The sequence below is a fragment of the Strongylocentrotus purpuratus genome, unplaced genomic scaffold, assembly GCF_000002235.5.
Source record: "Strongylocentrotus purpuratus isolate Spur 01 unplaced genomic scaffold, Spur_5.0 spur5_scaffold_7, whole genome shotgun sequence".
NCBI lineage: Eukaryota > Metazoa > Echinodermata > Echinoidea > Camarodonta > Strongylocentrotidae > Strongylocentrotus > Strongylocentrotus purpuratus.
The window spans coordinates 6466167-6484028 of record NW_022145613.1 but is presented as its reverse complement, the minus strand read 5'-3'; the positions used below and the strand labels follow the sequence as shown (position 1 = coordinate 6484028).

Below are 17862 nucleotides of genomic sequence, written 5' to 3'. Positions count from 1 at the left end.
GACCACCAGTCAAAAGTGTGTTGACCTTTCAATGTTTTTGACCATAGCGCCCTCATTTAAGGTCGGAGGTATAGCAAACTATACATTTTTGGAATCCTCATGACCAGACGAGTAATTTGATATGCATATTGACACGATTGGAACTATTTAAATTTCTATTCCAGGGTGACCTTTGTTGACCCCTCACGAAAATGCCTGGGATTTTCAAGGGGGCAGCCCAAGTCAAAATTGTTCGGTATTCATCAGGGAACACAAAAACACTTTCAAACGTTTGTTCCCAGAGATTGGTCACGGGACCTACAGGCTGGTCTCCTACTAATACTCCGGTGGAAAAGTCCCAGTTAGTCTTTGGAAAAAAAGTGATTTGCCGATATTTTTTAAAGTCTACCTTTCACCTACTATTTTTTAATCTATTTACTTTACTGTGCATAATAGTCTACATTATTTTGTAGTGTTTGCAGCTCAGAGTTTCATGCAATACAACTGGCCTTCTGTTGTGAAAATGTTTCTTATTTTGTGGGAAGGAAGTCACAGACTTGAATATTTTGACTTGTCTATGAAATTAAATATTTGAAGTGTTTGGCGACTTTGAGGTATATATTTGAAGCCCCAAGTGAAAAAACTATATGCCTGCGACCCACCAATACTTCATGATTCTTATAAAATTACATGCACACATAATTTCTACTCCTTACTTTGAAATATCCATTGATGTAAAAACGAATGAGAAATAAGAACAGGTATGATTTCAAACTCATAGCCTCTTAATCATATTAAAGCACACGAACTCTTAAGATATTTCAGTAAACGACTTATACAATAGTAGAACGATTTAAGGGTCGGGTGACATCCAAATATAAGTTGTTCCTGATGATGTGCAGTGCTGCATACATCTCATATTTTGTTATTCAAAATCTAAATATATTTCATACATTTCTAAATATTATCAGAAATGATTTTCTCAGACCTGCTAGGCTCTACCCTAAAAAATGCTCCAGATCTCATTCATCTTTTGACATCGTCTGTCAATCATTAGTGAGCTAACAAGAGACAGTGGTACGATGTATGTAGCTTGATCAGAGCTGACCACCTTATTTACATCAGACCATACTATACCAACATATGAGTTGCTATGTCAGACGTGCTGTAGCATCACCAGGAAAAGAAGGGTAATGTGGAGGTATTGCATGAAAGAATGCAATTAGTGTGAGCATGTGTTGATCAGGAGGAAGGAATACATACCACTATCTCTTGTTAAGTCACTAATGATTGACAGATGATGTCACAAGAAGAATGAGATCTGGAGCAGTTTTTTTTAGGGTGGAGGTTAGGAGGTCTGCGAAAATCAATTTGAATAATATGTAGAAATCTATGAAATAAATTTGGATTTTGAATAACAAAAATGAGATGTATGCAGCCCTGCGCATCAACAGGAATCAACTTAACCCGACCTTTAAAACAGTAAGAATATTGCTCAATCGACGAGGCAACTTGGCAGGCAGAAACGCCTTCGAATTACTAGTTGGAGAATACGAGCCAGTGGACTTCTTTTATAGAAAATCTTATGGAATTATTACCGAACAGTGCTGGACATTACCACACAATATTATTTCCGGTTTTCCAAGATTGTGTTTCATTCACTCTTACGACTTCTTTTTCAAACTCAGTTCTAAACATGGATGTATGAATACATTGCGAAATACATCAGTCCTTCCACATTATCAGTTTTCATAAAAACTCGCTTATTCGTCACCGTGACTGTCTGGGATTGCTTGATAGTCTTGTTTAGCCCAATGTTGAAGCTCGACTGTGCCGAAGATGATAAAGGTCAAACCCCCGAATCCGTAGAAACCTGCTACTATCCACATCACCTTCTGCCAACCTGTAATATTGGACTGGGTATTTAGTTTGCAAGAGAGATAGAGAGAGGGAGAGAGAGAGAGAGGGAGAGAGAGAGAGAGAGAGAGAGAGCGGGAGAGAGAGACAAAAAGACAAACCATCTATATTCTATGGAAATAACATTGATATCACGTGGGGGGGGGGGGGCAACTGCCAATGCCCACTTTTCCTGAAACATCCTAGAGTACAGAAAAAGTACTTATCAAAATCAAAATCCTTTGAACTTTCTGCACTACTAAAATGTCCAATCACCTTTTTTTCAGTTAATATACCGAGATACTGGACAAAATTACATTTTTGGCCAAAATTTTCCTTTCTCACACTATAACTCTATGAAATTGATATCAATTTAAGTTATTTTTATTATCCTTCTTTTGAAATCCAATCCATGGTGATTAGAGGTTTCACTTAAAAGTTATCTTTAAAACTCGATGTATTAAAACACACCAAACAGGTCTCTAATGCACTAATACACGTATATGCATATATGCATTATATGTTGTTTTTGTGGAAATCAAATTTGGGTTGCTATAACTTTTTATTAAAAAGAGATATAAACCTCTCCTTTACACAGGATATTTTCCCTGTACATGGACAAGTTTCTTGAAAATTACGAAAAAATGCCCTTCTCCGATTTTGATACATAGAAATTTATGGTTTTTGATCAAATTCAATATTTCGAAAAAAAATTACAAAACCTTTTTTTGTTTAAACCGAAACCCCAAATTCGTTAAAATGTATCGAAATGTGGAAAATTTAATTTTCTTTTATATAACACCAAACTCCTGGTGGTTTAAGGTCTCCTTGAAAAATTATTTACAAAATACCCTTTATCTTCAAAAGGGCCGCTTTTTTGACGCCCCCTCCTATTTAGGGGTGTTCGCTACGAATACAAAAAGAAAAAAACCTCTGAAATATTGTGTATGATGATAAAACCTTTCGAATAAACAAGGTGTGCTTAGTTTATGCGGTAGTGGCAGGCAAACCTCTCTTTTCTGACTTTGGCCCTCCGTGTTATACGCTCAATTCAGATTAAAGTGAATAAAAACTAAGGTGAGTCAAGACTTATAATTGCTTACCATTTTTCCACCTTCTTTCATTCTGTTAGCTATATATAGCTGAGAGATTGTGCACAACCGACATAAGCAATCATCTCGTGATTGTTTGTAATTTTAACCAAACCTGTATTTCAGTCAAGACGCCGACGATGTAGGGCCCGATAATGCCGCCTAGGGTACCGGCCGTGTTCATCATTCCCATAGCCGAACCAGCAAAGGGACCAGCGATGTCCAGTAAGGCCACGAAGTGACCGGAGAAAGAGATGCCGACCCCACCCATGGCTAGAGTCAAGAACGTCACGGACAGAGCAGTGTTGCACCGTGAAAAACCGGTGAGGATAAGAAAGAACGCCCCCGATCCAAAACCTGCACGGAAAAACAAGATACAAGTGAAGTAAACAATAAGAAGCAAACAAACTACACAATATAAGAAACTATAAACAAAAATCAAAAAATGTGAACTGATGAGAATTCGTGGTAAGTATTTATTTAAGATTATCTGAATCTCTAGCGATGTACCGATTAATTTTCTCTTACATTTATTCACTGACTTATATCCAAAGCCCCCCTTTTTAATGCCGAGAAAAAAGAAGTTGTATTGAGTCTATAGTACGCTGGGGTTCGCACCCAAATCCGATGTAACCCCCTGATTTTCAACTTCTGGGCATGCCAATGACGCTCTCTATTGAAATACTGCCATTATCAGTTGACCGACAAGACCGACAAGACTGACGGCCCTAGAGACCGACGACTGAAAATATTCCCGGGTTAACCAACTAACAATAATGTAAGAAGGCGCGCAAAACAGATGTCGATCTCGTGAGACGTCGTCCTTCCAAGCCGTCTGCTACCCGGGCTCTAACCTACTACTATTTACTAAGCGGCCCACAGACAGCTTCATCATCAATTTAAAAGCTCGTAGGTTGCACACGAGGCGTTATTGCGATTGCGTCACTGCCCACGCCTATCATGTCTGTAAAAGATTTTCGCTAGTATTTTAGAAACTGAATTGACTCTTTCCACATAATTTTGCATTATTTTTTGTCTACGATGTTACTATCTCGTGGTGCATCAAAGAGCACGCTAGTTTCTCACGTAGCCCATATACAATGGGCGTGAGGGAAAATGACACAAAAAATATCGATTGCACAAAGCGAGACGTCATTCGCCTCATGAAGAACGGCGAAGAAAGACGCGGCCTCTAATTTACAGGTTCGTTTAGCGCAGGTGAGAGGGCGCTTAATATGGCGGATCGCATGCAACGAGCTTTAGGAGAAATAATTGCGTTACCTATTGCTGCCATAAGTTTTCTGGTTGCTACTTTACTGAGTATCCTCCGGGCGAAGAGAGCATCTGAGATGTAACTGAAGACAAGCATTACAACGAATTGCAGGGCGTAGGGTAAAGCCGAATATATGCCAGCCTATCAAATGACAGAAACAAAAAAAGTATTGAAATGATTTTAAAAATATGTCTCGTGAGATCATTTCTGCGATGCCCTAATTGCTAATATGTGTAAATCTTGCCAAAAACTGTCCATAGATCGGGATTAAAATTTGTTTTTGGATGACTAACAAAAGAACGATTTGTACCAACAAATTTGTACCGCGGATGAGCTTATGGAACTTCATGGCAAAAGTTAGCCAGAAGATGCCGTCACGGGGATCGCCTTGTCATGAATTATCATGCAATTGGTAAGCACAATTATGATTATTCCCCCTCTCGACCTGTCTCTGCTCATATTGTTCAGCACGCCTCGATCTGCCCACAGGAAAATATTTCTTGGATTGGATATATAACTCTTTTCTAACTATAATCAACCATCCTGAATAAGGTTTTTAGCACTATAAACTTACGAGTTCTATGGGAACATTAAGTGCTTCGCTGTAGTAGAGCGGTAGGTTGACGAGGAGGGTGAACATGCCTAGCGTGTGTGGAAAATGAGTGAAAACTTGGCACCACATGGCTGGGGAACTGAGGATACTTCTCCATGGTATGGATGGTCTCAGAGTCTGTGGAAATAGAAAAGAAAACGATCTACTATAGATGATGTTGCGATGTGTTGTGGTCTAGTGGATTCGTCTACAAAATGTGAACCACAAGGTGCAGGGTTCGAATCCCTGCCGCAGGTTTTATCAGCTGATAACGGAAACAAAACGGTATGCCATAGTTAAATGTTCCCATTACTACCCATATTCTATAAATTCCTGGCATGTTATTTGCTATTTTCTTTGTATATATGGTGCAATTGCGAACAATAGTCAGTTCAGGTATTAAGAGATAATTGTTGACAGCTGGTCACACCAGCAGTTCCTGTAACGAGACTCCAAAATAGGTCCAGCAAATAGGTTTGCTATTGCTCAGATGTTTATATATCACTAATCTTGTACCCTCCCCCCCCAAAAAAAAAAAAAAAAAAATCTAACACATGAAACAACATAAAAACTCACAAGTTGATAGTATTGACGTTTACAATTATCTGGGAGAAAGGTGACGTTGCATGACACATAAGGAAGAAAATATGTGCATGATTCAGACAAAGTTTAGTTTTTGAACTGGTCTCCATCCTTAATTCATACGCTTTACTTTCTATGCCCTTGCATTAGGTGTATATCACGTTAGAGTACAACTTACGTTGGAATGTTTTAGGCCCTCTTCCAGATATTCACGCTCTTCTTTAGATATCCATGGGTGTTCACGTGGTGAACTGTAGGCAACAAAGCTCCACAAGATGAACCAAAGACAGCCTACCGTACCTGCAAAATATGATCGACAGTTCATTTGTTCATCATTAGTGTATGTACATGTATTTGCTCGGAATACGGTCTGCAAGACTGAAGGTTCATCAAACTAAAGGTTTATTTCATCTTTTAAATCTTTGGCTCGGTCATTTAAGATGTACCCGCACAACTAGCAGATCCGAAATCCATTTTTGGCAGACCCATTTTGAGTAATAATTTGAAAAGAAAATAATACCGTTCATTTAATACCGTACAAGCCGGCCTCCCTATGCAATCTTCCACTTTCAGAGAATTGAGATAAATATTATGATAAGGCCGACATTTATAATTCCCATGCAGTATTTTAGTTTTGCATGGATCCTTCAAATTGTATATTGGAAAAAGAAGAAAAAGACAGGGAGGAGGGTGAAACAGGAGAGAAAATGCAGAAGGTGTAAGTAGCAATTATCACTAACCAAATACGTAGAATGGAAGAGGCCACCCGCCTATCACATCTAGATTAATGAGATATCCTGTCAATGCATTACCCAACACATTTCCACTGTTGAATCCTGAAATCGGAAAGCAAAATGTAGATATTAACACATAGAAGAGTGCGGAATTCCACTTAAATCAAATAGAGCCAGTCACTTCCATAATCCGAAGGCCTACAGATGAGGAATTTTAAGTCTTGAAAGTTTTTCCGACAAGAGCTTGGTCCATGATGCATGAACAAGTTCGCCTGGTACGTAACATTATCAAGAGAATAGATCCGCCCATGTCACGTTAAAAGGCTTTTATAATGCCACGAATTTCGTCATTAATATATCTCATTTACATTTTCGTCAGGAATATTGTAAATCCATAGGCAGAAATAAATCTCATTTTCAGCATATCTGCACTTATTATTTAGTGTGAGGTTTCTTTTAACATTTCCATTCTTCCCCTATCCCTCAAGCCCTTCCAGATTTCTTGACTAGACTACGCTATACTGGCTGTTCTCTTGAAGAGAAAAGTAGATGGCAAAAGTAGGGGAACTTGAGAAAGACAAAATAAAACACATAAAAAAGGGGAACTTAAGAAAGAAAAAGGAGTGGATGAAGAAGATGATGATAGTGATTATGATGACATATGTATTGATGATTATGATGAAGAAGAAGGAAAAATGAAGACGAGAATAATGGTTTGAAAGCTGTCATCAAACCTCTTAGGTTGCAAGAAAGGGAAAATAATATATCATTTTACCTACGAAACCGATCACGCTTAGACTGCTCCTTTCCTCTGGATGTGCCCATTTAGACCACATGGCAAGCAAACTTGGGAAAGAGACGCCCTGAAAGAAAAATCATGATAGCCTATATAGACATATGAGGCATAACAAATGGTATATGGGGAGGGAGGGAGGGTCATACACAAGACTGAAGGCTTACAAGGCTAAAGACTGGCAAACACGACGACCACTTGAACTTTCAGGAATGTGGAAATGTTCAGGAGAATGATTTTTTCACCCGACCTAAACTTTTGGTTGGCCGAACCTTGTGGAATGTATGTGGAACGTTCAAGGGACATGACAAACCAAACAAGTTTTTACTAAACTGAAGGGTTACCATCAGACACAACTGTTTTTTCTCGAATGTCCTGCTCTGTTTTTAATTGGGCTGTGTCTACAGCATTTGATTCAATCATAGACTTACCACATGGTGCTATTCAGTTTCGGTAGGTCCTCATGGGCTTTTCTGTATTAATAATTTACTAAGGTTTCTAGACTGTTACACCATTTCGGTTTAATATCATACTTAGGCTATTTGAAATGACGGGGAAGCTCAATCTTGTCTGTCTTTCCTTACCTCACCCAGTCCACTGAAGAACCTAGTTACAAAGTACCACTCTGTTCCAGCATAAGCAGCTACTGGCCCCAGGAGAGTGCATACACTTGACAGCAGAAATCCAAACCCGAGGACCCATTTCATACCAAACTTGTCAGAAAGCCAGCCGCCGGGGATTTGCGTGAAGATGTAGCCGTAAAAGAAACCCGCGAGGAGTAGTTCTTGTGTTTGTGTATCCCACAGAAACTCGCCAGAACTCTACAAAATGTTACCGACAGATACAACAACAAATAGCTGTAGTAACACTAAATTTTCTCCAAAAAAATTATGATATTGATTGTAAGTACTTAATTTGAATTTATCCTTCGTTAGAGTTGGTCTAATCGATTATAGTTATACTTCCCTGAAGGGCAGTCCAAGGAGACATATGGACCTGAATTATCGTACATACTCTCAGCGGTAATACTGTGTTTCCTTGATTATTTTTGGACATACATTTAAAATATTTGGTTCTTTGAAACACGTGAGTGTAAAGAAACTGACACTGAAATGAACAAAAGAAACGGACCCCGACATACTCGTTTCATTCCTTAAAAGTAAAGACCAGTTTTGGAAACACCCCCCTCTCAAAAATGAAATGGAAGCTCTTATTACCAATCATGTGAAAGAATATGTTTTGACTAAAATACGTGATGATACAAATTTTACCGGGAAACCGCCTACTAATTCATATATTGGGTAAATTATTATATCTATCCGGACCGGATAGATATCACGCACGTGTCGCATAGTCCCATATACATCTCTCTGTATACAGTGCTTGTAACTTTACCAAGATTGGGCCAATTTTCTTATTATTTTGATGATTCCAGAACCTTGCAGTACACCAATACTTATATGGTAGATGATCAACCTTTTATGATCGATTCCACAACGTTTCTTTCACAATGCAATCGCATGACCAGAACTGGTCTTCACCTTTAAGTTTCTATCTCTCTGTGGATGTGTTCAGAGAGTTTAATTAAATATTTACCAAGACAATTAAAAAGCACTTCAAGAATGTAAACTGTGATGATGGCGCCTCATTCGTATTTTATCCACACGTCTACACAATGCCCTTCACCATGTTCACTTCGGATATACGTCGTATTAAATTATGAAATGATATCAATTAATCTTCGGGATTACCGTCTGTTCAGTTGTCGAGTTCACCGCCAGAGATTCTGAGCAAGTCTCCACGCCTTCCAAACTTTCGTTCCCGAGTGGCTCGTCATATGTGACGTAAGACCCGTTAACCATTGCCACCATGGCAACGCTCACATTTTGCCGCATCGCGCAGACGGCCGTCATCCCAAGGAAAATCAGTATGGCCATCTGATGGCGAACTTGGATGAACCCAGGTACTTGTAAAATTAAATAAGACGCAGATATGAACATGCATGGATAACGAATGTAATAGACTTCGTCTTCTTCTTCTCCTCCACCTCCTGCTCAACCAATATCATTACCGTTCCATCTCCCTGATCCGTCATGTGTAAGTTTAAATCATCATACATCAATTTATCCAGAAGTGAGATCTTTTTGTTGTATACAATGATATAGGATATGTCATAGAGTACAAAGAAAAAGAACAGAAAACATATATACAGCACGCATACATCAAAATTGTAAATTTGATCACAGCATGTATGGTAATGATGAATTAATACTGTACTCACTATTCTCCTTTGAAGGTCCTAGTAGTGTTTTTCTGTCCTGTTCACTAGCTTCAAGCGGTAATGAACCATAGTCCGTCTTCTTTGAGCCATCCTTTTTGGTAGCCATCGTTTCTGATATCGATGGATATCTAGACGGAATGGACATTGATGTCGACGTTGACAGTGATTCATCAGTTGTCTGCTCTCCGTGGCCCTTGGTCATACTTGTTATATTGATATTTTTTATACTGAAAAAATGGGATATTTAATTGGGCTTGGAAATTTAAAGTAGATATTCATTGATTTTAAAAACTAACTTTATTTTCATTATTGCAAAGTTAAAACTTTGATTTGGCAAGGTTATCAAAATTCAATGCTTGGAAACATTTGAAGTAATGATTATTATACATTACAAAACGCTTAAATACAGCCCCGGAATAGCACCTGAAGAGCTCTACGAACGCTGCTGAGATGTGTGAGATCACAGTATGGACATGATTTGCACAAGCAGACGATGTCCCATGACATCTCACACATTTTCAGAGCCTGTGTTTTCATCTTCTCTTGAGTTCTTTCTCTCACTTCACTACCGTCAGGCTAAATGTATAATCTATTGCCTCACTCTAAACCCCGCGCATGGTTTTATTTTGATGACAAATGCAGCGATACAAAAATAAAGGAATCTGTCGCTTGTAAACAAAATAAGACGCCATTGTATAGTCAGATGCACACACCGGGTATGTTTAGTCTGCAAGCACAAACCCTGGTCAGTCGTAAAAGTGAGTCTGCACTGTAAGACTACCATAGGCCATGTAGTGTATATTGATACAACCAGTAGGTAGCTGGGCTAGACTTCTCTCAAGGCACAATGATTTTTTGATTAAGTGTCAAATTAGGGTCTGTGCTTGCAGACTAGGGTATGTTCGGCGTTTAAAGAGGGAACAAATGCCGTCCTTAATATCATTCCGGGGGCTTTTCAATTTGAAAGTCTGGTTTCTTTGATAAATAATTAACCCCTATCCTGTGTATTTACAAGCAAACGATTTCAGTTATCAGAATCGGGTCATACCCCCTTTGGAATGGTTTGACATGCCATTACTTTTATATACACTAAACCCATTATAATTTGACAAATAATAGCTTTGCAATTATGTTCATTCTTTATGGGATGTCGTCTGCTTGGGCAATATTGGTCCATATAGTGACGTCATTAAAACATCGTTATTTTTCCGGCTAATCTCTCGTATATCCCAGCTGCTATGGAGGTGGTTGTATTTGTATTTTTTTTTTTATAAATAACCCGATATGTAGTTGACCTAAAACTTGTACGATGGCCATCTGTTAGCTTAGCAGTTTCTAGTGATACATTAGTTCACATATTTTCTTTGAATTTCACCTTTAAGTGATGCAATTGATCAGAAGGCAACGAATCATATTGAATTGTATTTTCAACAGCATATAGAAAATTTAATCTTATACTTGTAGTGCGGGAAGATGCATGTCGGACCAATTTAAAAAAAAAAAAAAAAAAAAACATATCTCATTATCTGCTGATAGTGTGAGAAAAATCGGTGACGTATACTGTTGGGGGTACTGGTGCCATGGGGCTGGGGGACCCGGTCTTAGTAGGGTAAGGTAAGGGTTTGGAAACGGATGCAAAGGGTGCAACTATCTCCTTTATTTTTGCACCCCATTTTTCTTCTTTTCCCCCTTTTCTCTCTCTTTCGATGGAAGGGGGGGGGGGTGGACAGATGTCCACCCTTTTTCTGTATCTGCGCCACTGCGGCGAATCATAGACGAAGTACGGTCACGTTAGTATCAAATGTTAATGCAAGGTTTTCTATTGTTTGAAATAAGTTATCTTAGTGACCAAGGTCACAGTAGGTCATATAAGCTGATTAATTTCAGACCAAGACCTTTATTAGACGTTAGACTAAGGCAGAAAACAAACAAACCAAAGTATATGAAATACACCATTTGCTCTACGTTAAGCAGAACTACGAAGGTAATTTGTAAAGCTTTTGCGGAAAATTCTTCATAATGACACACACCTATCTTTTAATTTCTTAAGTCTTAATTTGCATTTTAAAGTAACTTCAACTGTGGAAGAGCACTACCGTCATATCATGGGATTTATGTATATTATACAAAATCCAGTTTCCTGTTAAAAGAACAATGTAAACGAATGAGACAAAAATAACTTACCACTTGCAGCTTCCTAATTTTCCTTGTAATAAACGTATGTTATGTTTTTAATAACCGGCCGTTCAATATTTCACAAACACATGGGGCAATGTACACGTTTACCGTTCGTGGTTTTATGCTTCTAGATCAAACGAGGTCCATAGTGCATTGGTCGTAACAGTCTGGCATATTTGAAGTTGTGCAAAGTGGACAATCATTTTTAAAATCCTAGATATCGATGTTAAAGAGACTGTCATAGGTCATAAAGTTTCCTCTGATCTTAGCAACAATGTAATGATGACACATGTGTGCGTGGTGTGTGTGTGTGTGTGTGTGCCCGTACGTGGAGAGGTTGATGTGCCAGCGTGTTTATGTTATGACAAATAGAGTCAGCGCACTAAAATTTTGGACCTGGGGGTGCCTAGGGGCAGGGTTACTCCCAAGACTGAATTTTCAACCAAGCAAGCAAATGAGAAGAAAAAAAGCAAATTACTACTTCGCTTAGTTGAAATATTGTCGAAATAAAATTGCCCCTCCGCGAAATGAAAGTTTTTTGTTAACGTGAAAATTAATGCAAGTGCTGGTGTTGCGCTCAACCAGGGTGCACTTATTTCTCCGTATGGAAGGGTGTTTATATTCAACGCACGGCTTATAGCTTTTAAGTGCATTATGATCTGTTCGTGTTTATGCCAAGTCACATTTGATGCTGAAATGAAGGTGAATGAATTTATTTGGGTGAGGGCATTCTGTACATCTCGCGGGCTCCAAATCCGATATCGAACCACAACGCACCACAGTTGGAAAAGTGTGATAAAATGGATCCAAACCTTCGTATCTGATCATTGAAAATATGCTTATAATTTATAAATGGACAATAAACTTAGTATACAGATGATGTATAATTAGGTCAATGAAGTGAATTGAATAGCCCATCTAATTTGATTTTTTTTCCCATCTCAATGTTTTCACTCATTCCAGGTACGAGGAAAGTATTTTCTTACATGGATGAGTGAAAGCTGTGAATTCGGATGTTTTGCCAAGGGTTGGTTAAAGCTATGTTGCTTGCAGGAACACCGCCAAACTGACATCAAACGTGTTTTCATCGATACAAATCCGACCTATTTTGAGCCAATCAGTGTATAGTAATATTTTTTGTATTAAATAACACTATCCATCCTTTCCCTATAATCGGCATTCATTAAACTTATTTGTGATAAATCATAAATTATTTATCCTCCCTAAATCAATAAGATATCATGGTCCAGATTTATTGAATGCACCCCCAGACTCGACAAAATCATGTAAAACCCTAAATTCATTTGAATTTCATACGGAGAAAGTATTTCTATCAGAGTACACTATTTGATTTTTTCCCAGTGCTGAAATAATCTTCAATATTATCTTCAGATTCACAGAAAACATCCAGCACTATATTTAATAACTCCCGTATACTTATACATGTATGAGTTTTGTGTGTCAGACATATTTACATCAGCATATTTTCATTTTCATTTTCATTTTCACCATCATCATTATCATCAACATTATCACCATCATCACCATTATCAACACCATCACCATTTGTTTGGTTATCATCACACCCACTACCCCCCCCCCCCCATCTTCCCTTTCCACCGGGCTATCACGCTATCAAGCAAGTTCAAGTTCAAGTTCAAGTTCAGCATTTATTTAATTCCATAGTAAAAAAAAACAGTGACATCAAAATATTACTTTTACATAAATATGATTAACATAGTACAATATTGACAGTAAAAACAAACAAATAGGAATTAGGTTGCTGTATGAAAACCCTAGAGGGTTTGTCTGGACAGCCACCAGAAAAAAAAAACAGTATAGGAATCATACAAATGATATATGGTATTTGAATAAACAATAACAAAAAACAACAAAACAAAACAAATCAAAGTAGAACATAAGCAAAAACAAAAACATACATGTAGACCGCACAACCCTAAACAAATTTGCACTGTGGAATCGCTTATTGTAATAGCCCCTCTTCTTCTGTAACTTTCTTAATGAATAATTATTGGTATTGTGTTATCAGTTATCAATTTTGTTTTAATGTCATCATTTATTTTTTATTTATCGTGTACACATTCAAATATATTATTATATTTTCTATATGTTGTATTGCTGAAACGCAATTATTTGATTTGTATGTTGCGGAAGAAAATAATAGTAATTCAATATTGTTTTGTCTGTTGTCAGTCTCGTGATGGCCAAGTTGATATTATTTTGGGTATATTTATTGCACTGCCATGAGTAGTTGATATCATTACAATTTATTTCTGTTCTTCAATCTGTCTCATTTTATTCCCATAGAAATCCAAATTCCCTAGTCGATGTTGTAATTATACAAATTAGAGCACGGAACTGACAGAAGTACGTGTGGCCCTTACTCTGGTGGAAAAGTCCCAATTAGTCTTTGGAAAAAAAGGGATTTGCCGATATTTTTTTCGACTATGTTTTAAAGGTAAAGACCAGTTATGGTCATGCGATTGCATTGTGAAAGAAACGTTGTGGAATCGATCAGAAAAGGTTGATCATCTAGCATCTAGCATCTGCAAGGTTCTGGAATCATCAAAATGATAAGAAATTTGGCCCATTCTTCGTAAAGTTACAAGCACTATACACAGAAAGATGTATATGGGACTACCCTATATCTCTCACAGACCATGAGAGAAACAAATTTACCAAATATATGAATTAGTAGGCGGTTTCCCGGCAAATTTTTTATCATCATGTATTAGTCAAAACATATTCTTTCACATGATTGGTAATGAGAGCTTCCATTTCATTTTTTGAAATTGGGGCGTTTCCAAAACTGGTCTTTACCTTTAATCTATATACTTTACTGTGCATAATAGTCTACATTTGCAGTGTTTGCAGCGCAGAGTTTCATGTAATAACTGGCCTACTATTGTGAAAATGTTTCTTATATTGTGGGGAGGAAGTCACAGACTTGAATATTTTGACTTGTCTATGAAATTACATATTTGAAGTGTTTGGCGACTATGACGTATAGATTGAAGCCCCAGGTGAAAATACGTATATGCCTGCTACCCACCAATACTTCATGATTCTTATAAAAGTACATGCATACATAATTTCTACTCATGTACTCATTACCCATTGATATAAAAAAACGAATGAGAAATAAGAAAAGGTATTATTTCAAATTCATAGCCTCTTAATCTTATTAAAGCACACGAACTCTCAAGATATTCCAGTAAACGACTAATACAATAGTAGAATGATTTAAGGGTCAGATGACATCCAAATATAAGTTGATTCCTGTTGATTTGCAGTGCTGCATAATACGTCTCATATTTTTCTATTCAAAATCTAAATATATTTCATACATTTCTAAATATTATTTAAAACGATTTCTCAGACCTGCTAGGTTCTACCCTAAAAAAATGTTCCAGATCTCATTCATCTTTTGACATCATCTGTCCTTTAAAAGAGTAAGAAAAATTTTCAATCGACGAGGTAACTTGGCAGGCAGAAACGCTTTAGAATTACTATTTAGAGAATACGAGCCAGTGGACTTCTTTAATAGAAAATCTTATGGAAATTATTACCGAACAGTGCTGGACATTACCACACAATATTATTTCCTGTTTTCCAAGATTGTGTTTCATTCACTCTTACGACTTCTTTTTCAAACTTAGTTGTACACATGGATATATGAATACATTGCAAATTAATACATCAGTCCTTCCACATTTATTAGTTTTCATCAAAACTCGCTTATTCGTCACTGCCTGGGATTGGTTGGTAGTCTTGTTTAGCCCAATGTTGAAGCTCGACTGTGCCGAAGATGATAAAGGTCAAACCCCCGAATCCGTAGAAACCTGCTATGATCCACATCACCTTCTGCCAACCTGTAATGTTGGACTGGGTAAGAAATAGTTTGCAAGAGAGAGAGAGAGAGAGAGAGAAAGAGAGAGATAGCGAGAGAGGGAAAGAGAGAGAGAGAGCGAGAGAGAGAGAGAGAGAGAGAGAGAAAGGAAGCGAGAGAGAGAGCAAGAAAGGGAGAGAGAGAGAGAGAGAGAGAGAGAGAGCGGGAGAGAGTGACAACAAGACAAACATCTATATTCTATGGAAATAACATTGATATCACGGGGAGGGGGGGGGGGGCAGCTGCTAATGTCCACTTTTCCTGAAACATCCCAGAGTATAGAAAAAGTACTTATCAAAATAAAAATCTATTGAACTTTCTGCACTACTAAAATGTCCAATCACTTTTTTTTTTCAGTTAAAATACCGAGATACTGGCCAAAATTACATTTTTGGCCAAAATTTTCCTTTCTCACACTACATAACTCAATGAAATTGATATCAACTTTAGTTATTTTGATTATCCTTATTTTGAAACCCAATCCATGGTGATTAGAGGTTTTACTTAAAAGTTATCTTTAAGACTCGATGTAAACACACCAGACAGGTCTCCAATGCACTAATACACGTATATTCATATATGCATATGTGTTGTTTTTGAGGAAATCAAATTTGGGTTGCTATAACTTTGTATTGAAAAGAGATATAAACCTCTCCTTTACACAGGATATTTTACTTGTACATAGACAAGTTCCTTGAAAGTTACGAAAAAATGCAATTCTCCGATTTTGATACATGGAAAATTATGGTTTTTATCAATTTCAATATTTCGAGAAAAAAAAAATCACAATTTTTTTTTTTTTTTTAAACTTAAATCCCAAATTCGTTAAAATTGGTATCGAAATGTGGAAAATTTAATTTTCTTTCATATAACACCAAACTCCTTGAAAAATTATTTACAAAATACCCTTTATCGTCAAAAGGGCCGCTTTTTGACGGCCCCTCCGATTTAGGGTTGTTGGCTACGAATACAAAAAAGAAACACCTCTCAAATATTATGTATTATGATAAAGCCTTTCGAATAAACAAGGTGTGCTTAGTTTATGTGGTAGAGGCAGGTAAACCTCTCTTTTCTGACTTTGGCCCTCCGCTTTCTACGCCCAATTCAGATTAAAGTGAATGAAATCTAAGGTGAGTCAAGACTTATAATTGCTAACCATTTTCCCATCTTCTTTCATTATGTTAGCTAAATATAGCTGAGAGATTGTGCACAACTGACATAAGCAATCATCTCGTGATTGTTTGTAATTTTAGCCAAACCTGTATTTCAGTCAAGACGCCGACGATGTAGGGCCCGATAATGCCGCCTAGGGTACCGGCCGTGTTCATCATTCCCATAGCCGAACCAGCAAAGGGACCTGCGATGTCCAGTAAGGCCACGAAGTGACCGGAGAAACAAATGCCGACCCCACCCATGGCTAGGGTCAAAAACGTCACTGACAGAGCAGTGTTGCACCGTGAAAAACCGGTGAGGATAAGAAAGAACGCCCCCGATCCAAAACCTGCTTAGAAAAAACAAGATACAAGTGAAGTAAACAATAAGAAGCAAACAAACAACACAATATATGAAACTATTATAAAATATAGAAGAAGTTGTATTGAGTCTATAGTACGCTGGGGTTCGCACCCAAATCCGATGTAACCCCCTGAATTTTAACTTCTGGGCATGCCAATGACGCTCTCTATTGAAATATTGCCATTATCAGTTGACCGACAAGACCGACAAGACTGACGGCCCTAGAGACCGACGACTGAAAATATTCCCGGGTTAACCCACTGCCAAGTTGTAAGAAGGTGCGCAAAACAGATGTCGATCTCGTGAGACGTCGTCCTTGCAAGCCGTCTGCTAACCGGGCTCTAACCTACTACTATTTACTAAGCGGCCCACAGACAGCTTCATCATAAATTTAAAAGTTCGTACGTTGCACACGAGGCGTTATTAGGGACTTTTAGATGTGCGTGGACTGATACGTATGACGTCCATTCAAGGCAGTGCATTAAAAGGACGTCGACCGTAGCAATCCACATTGTCTTCGTGCGAATCTAAAAGTCCCTATTGCGATTGCGTCAGTGCCCACGCCTATCATGTCAACAAAATTAATGACGCATGGGCGTGAGGGAAAATGACACAAAAAATATCGATTGCACAAAGCGAGACGTCATTCGCCTCAAGAAGAACGGCGAAAAACAGTCTTTGACGCGCAATATGAGCTGTGCAATCAATGCATGCCCATACTGGCGTATACTGGCGTATGGGCTCACTGCCTTTAATTTACAGGTTCGTTTAGCGCAGGTGAGAGGGCGCTTAAAATGATGGATCGCATGCAACGAGCTTTAGGAGAAATAATTGCGTTACCTATTGCTGCCATAAGTTTTCTGGTTGCTATTTTACTGAGTATCCTCCGGGCGAAGAGAGCATCTGAGATGTAACTGAAGACAAGCATTACAACGAATTGCAGGGCGTAGGGTAAAGCCGAATATATGCCAGCCTATCAAATGACAGAAACAAAAAAGTATTAAAATGATTTAAAAAATATGTCTCGTGAGATTCATT

At 37.9% G+C, this 17862-nt stretch overlaps 1 protein-coding gene across 1 annotated transcript; it reads right to left on the bottom strand.

Annotated features, from left to right (window-relative positions):
- Nucleotides 1-1742: 1742 nt before the first annotated feature.
- LOC755488 (sialin-like) lies at nt 1743-9423 on the bottom strand. Its single transcript, XM_030973972.1, has 10 exons — nt 9222-9423; nt 8692-8906; nt 7525-7761; nt 6923-7010; nt 6154-6249; nt 5592-5713; nt 4814-4969; nt 4248-4380; nt 3082-3323; nt 1743-1874 (listed from the first exon to the last, which is right to left on the bottom strand). Exons 1-10 carry the CDS (start codon nt 9421-9423, stop codon nt 1743-1745), a joined length of 1623 nt encoding a protein of 540 aa, XP_030829832.1.
- Between the last annotated feature and the right edge of the window lie 8439 nt (nt 9424-17862).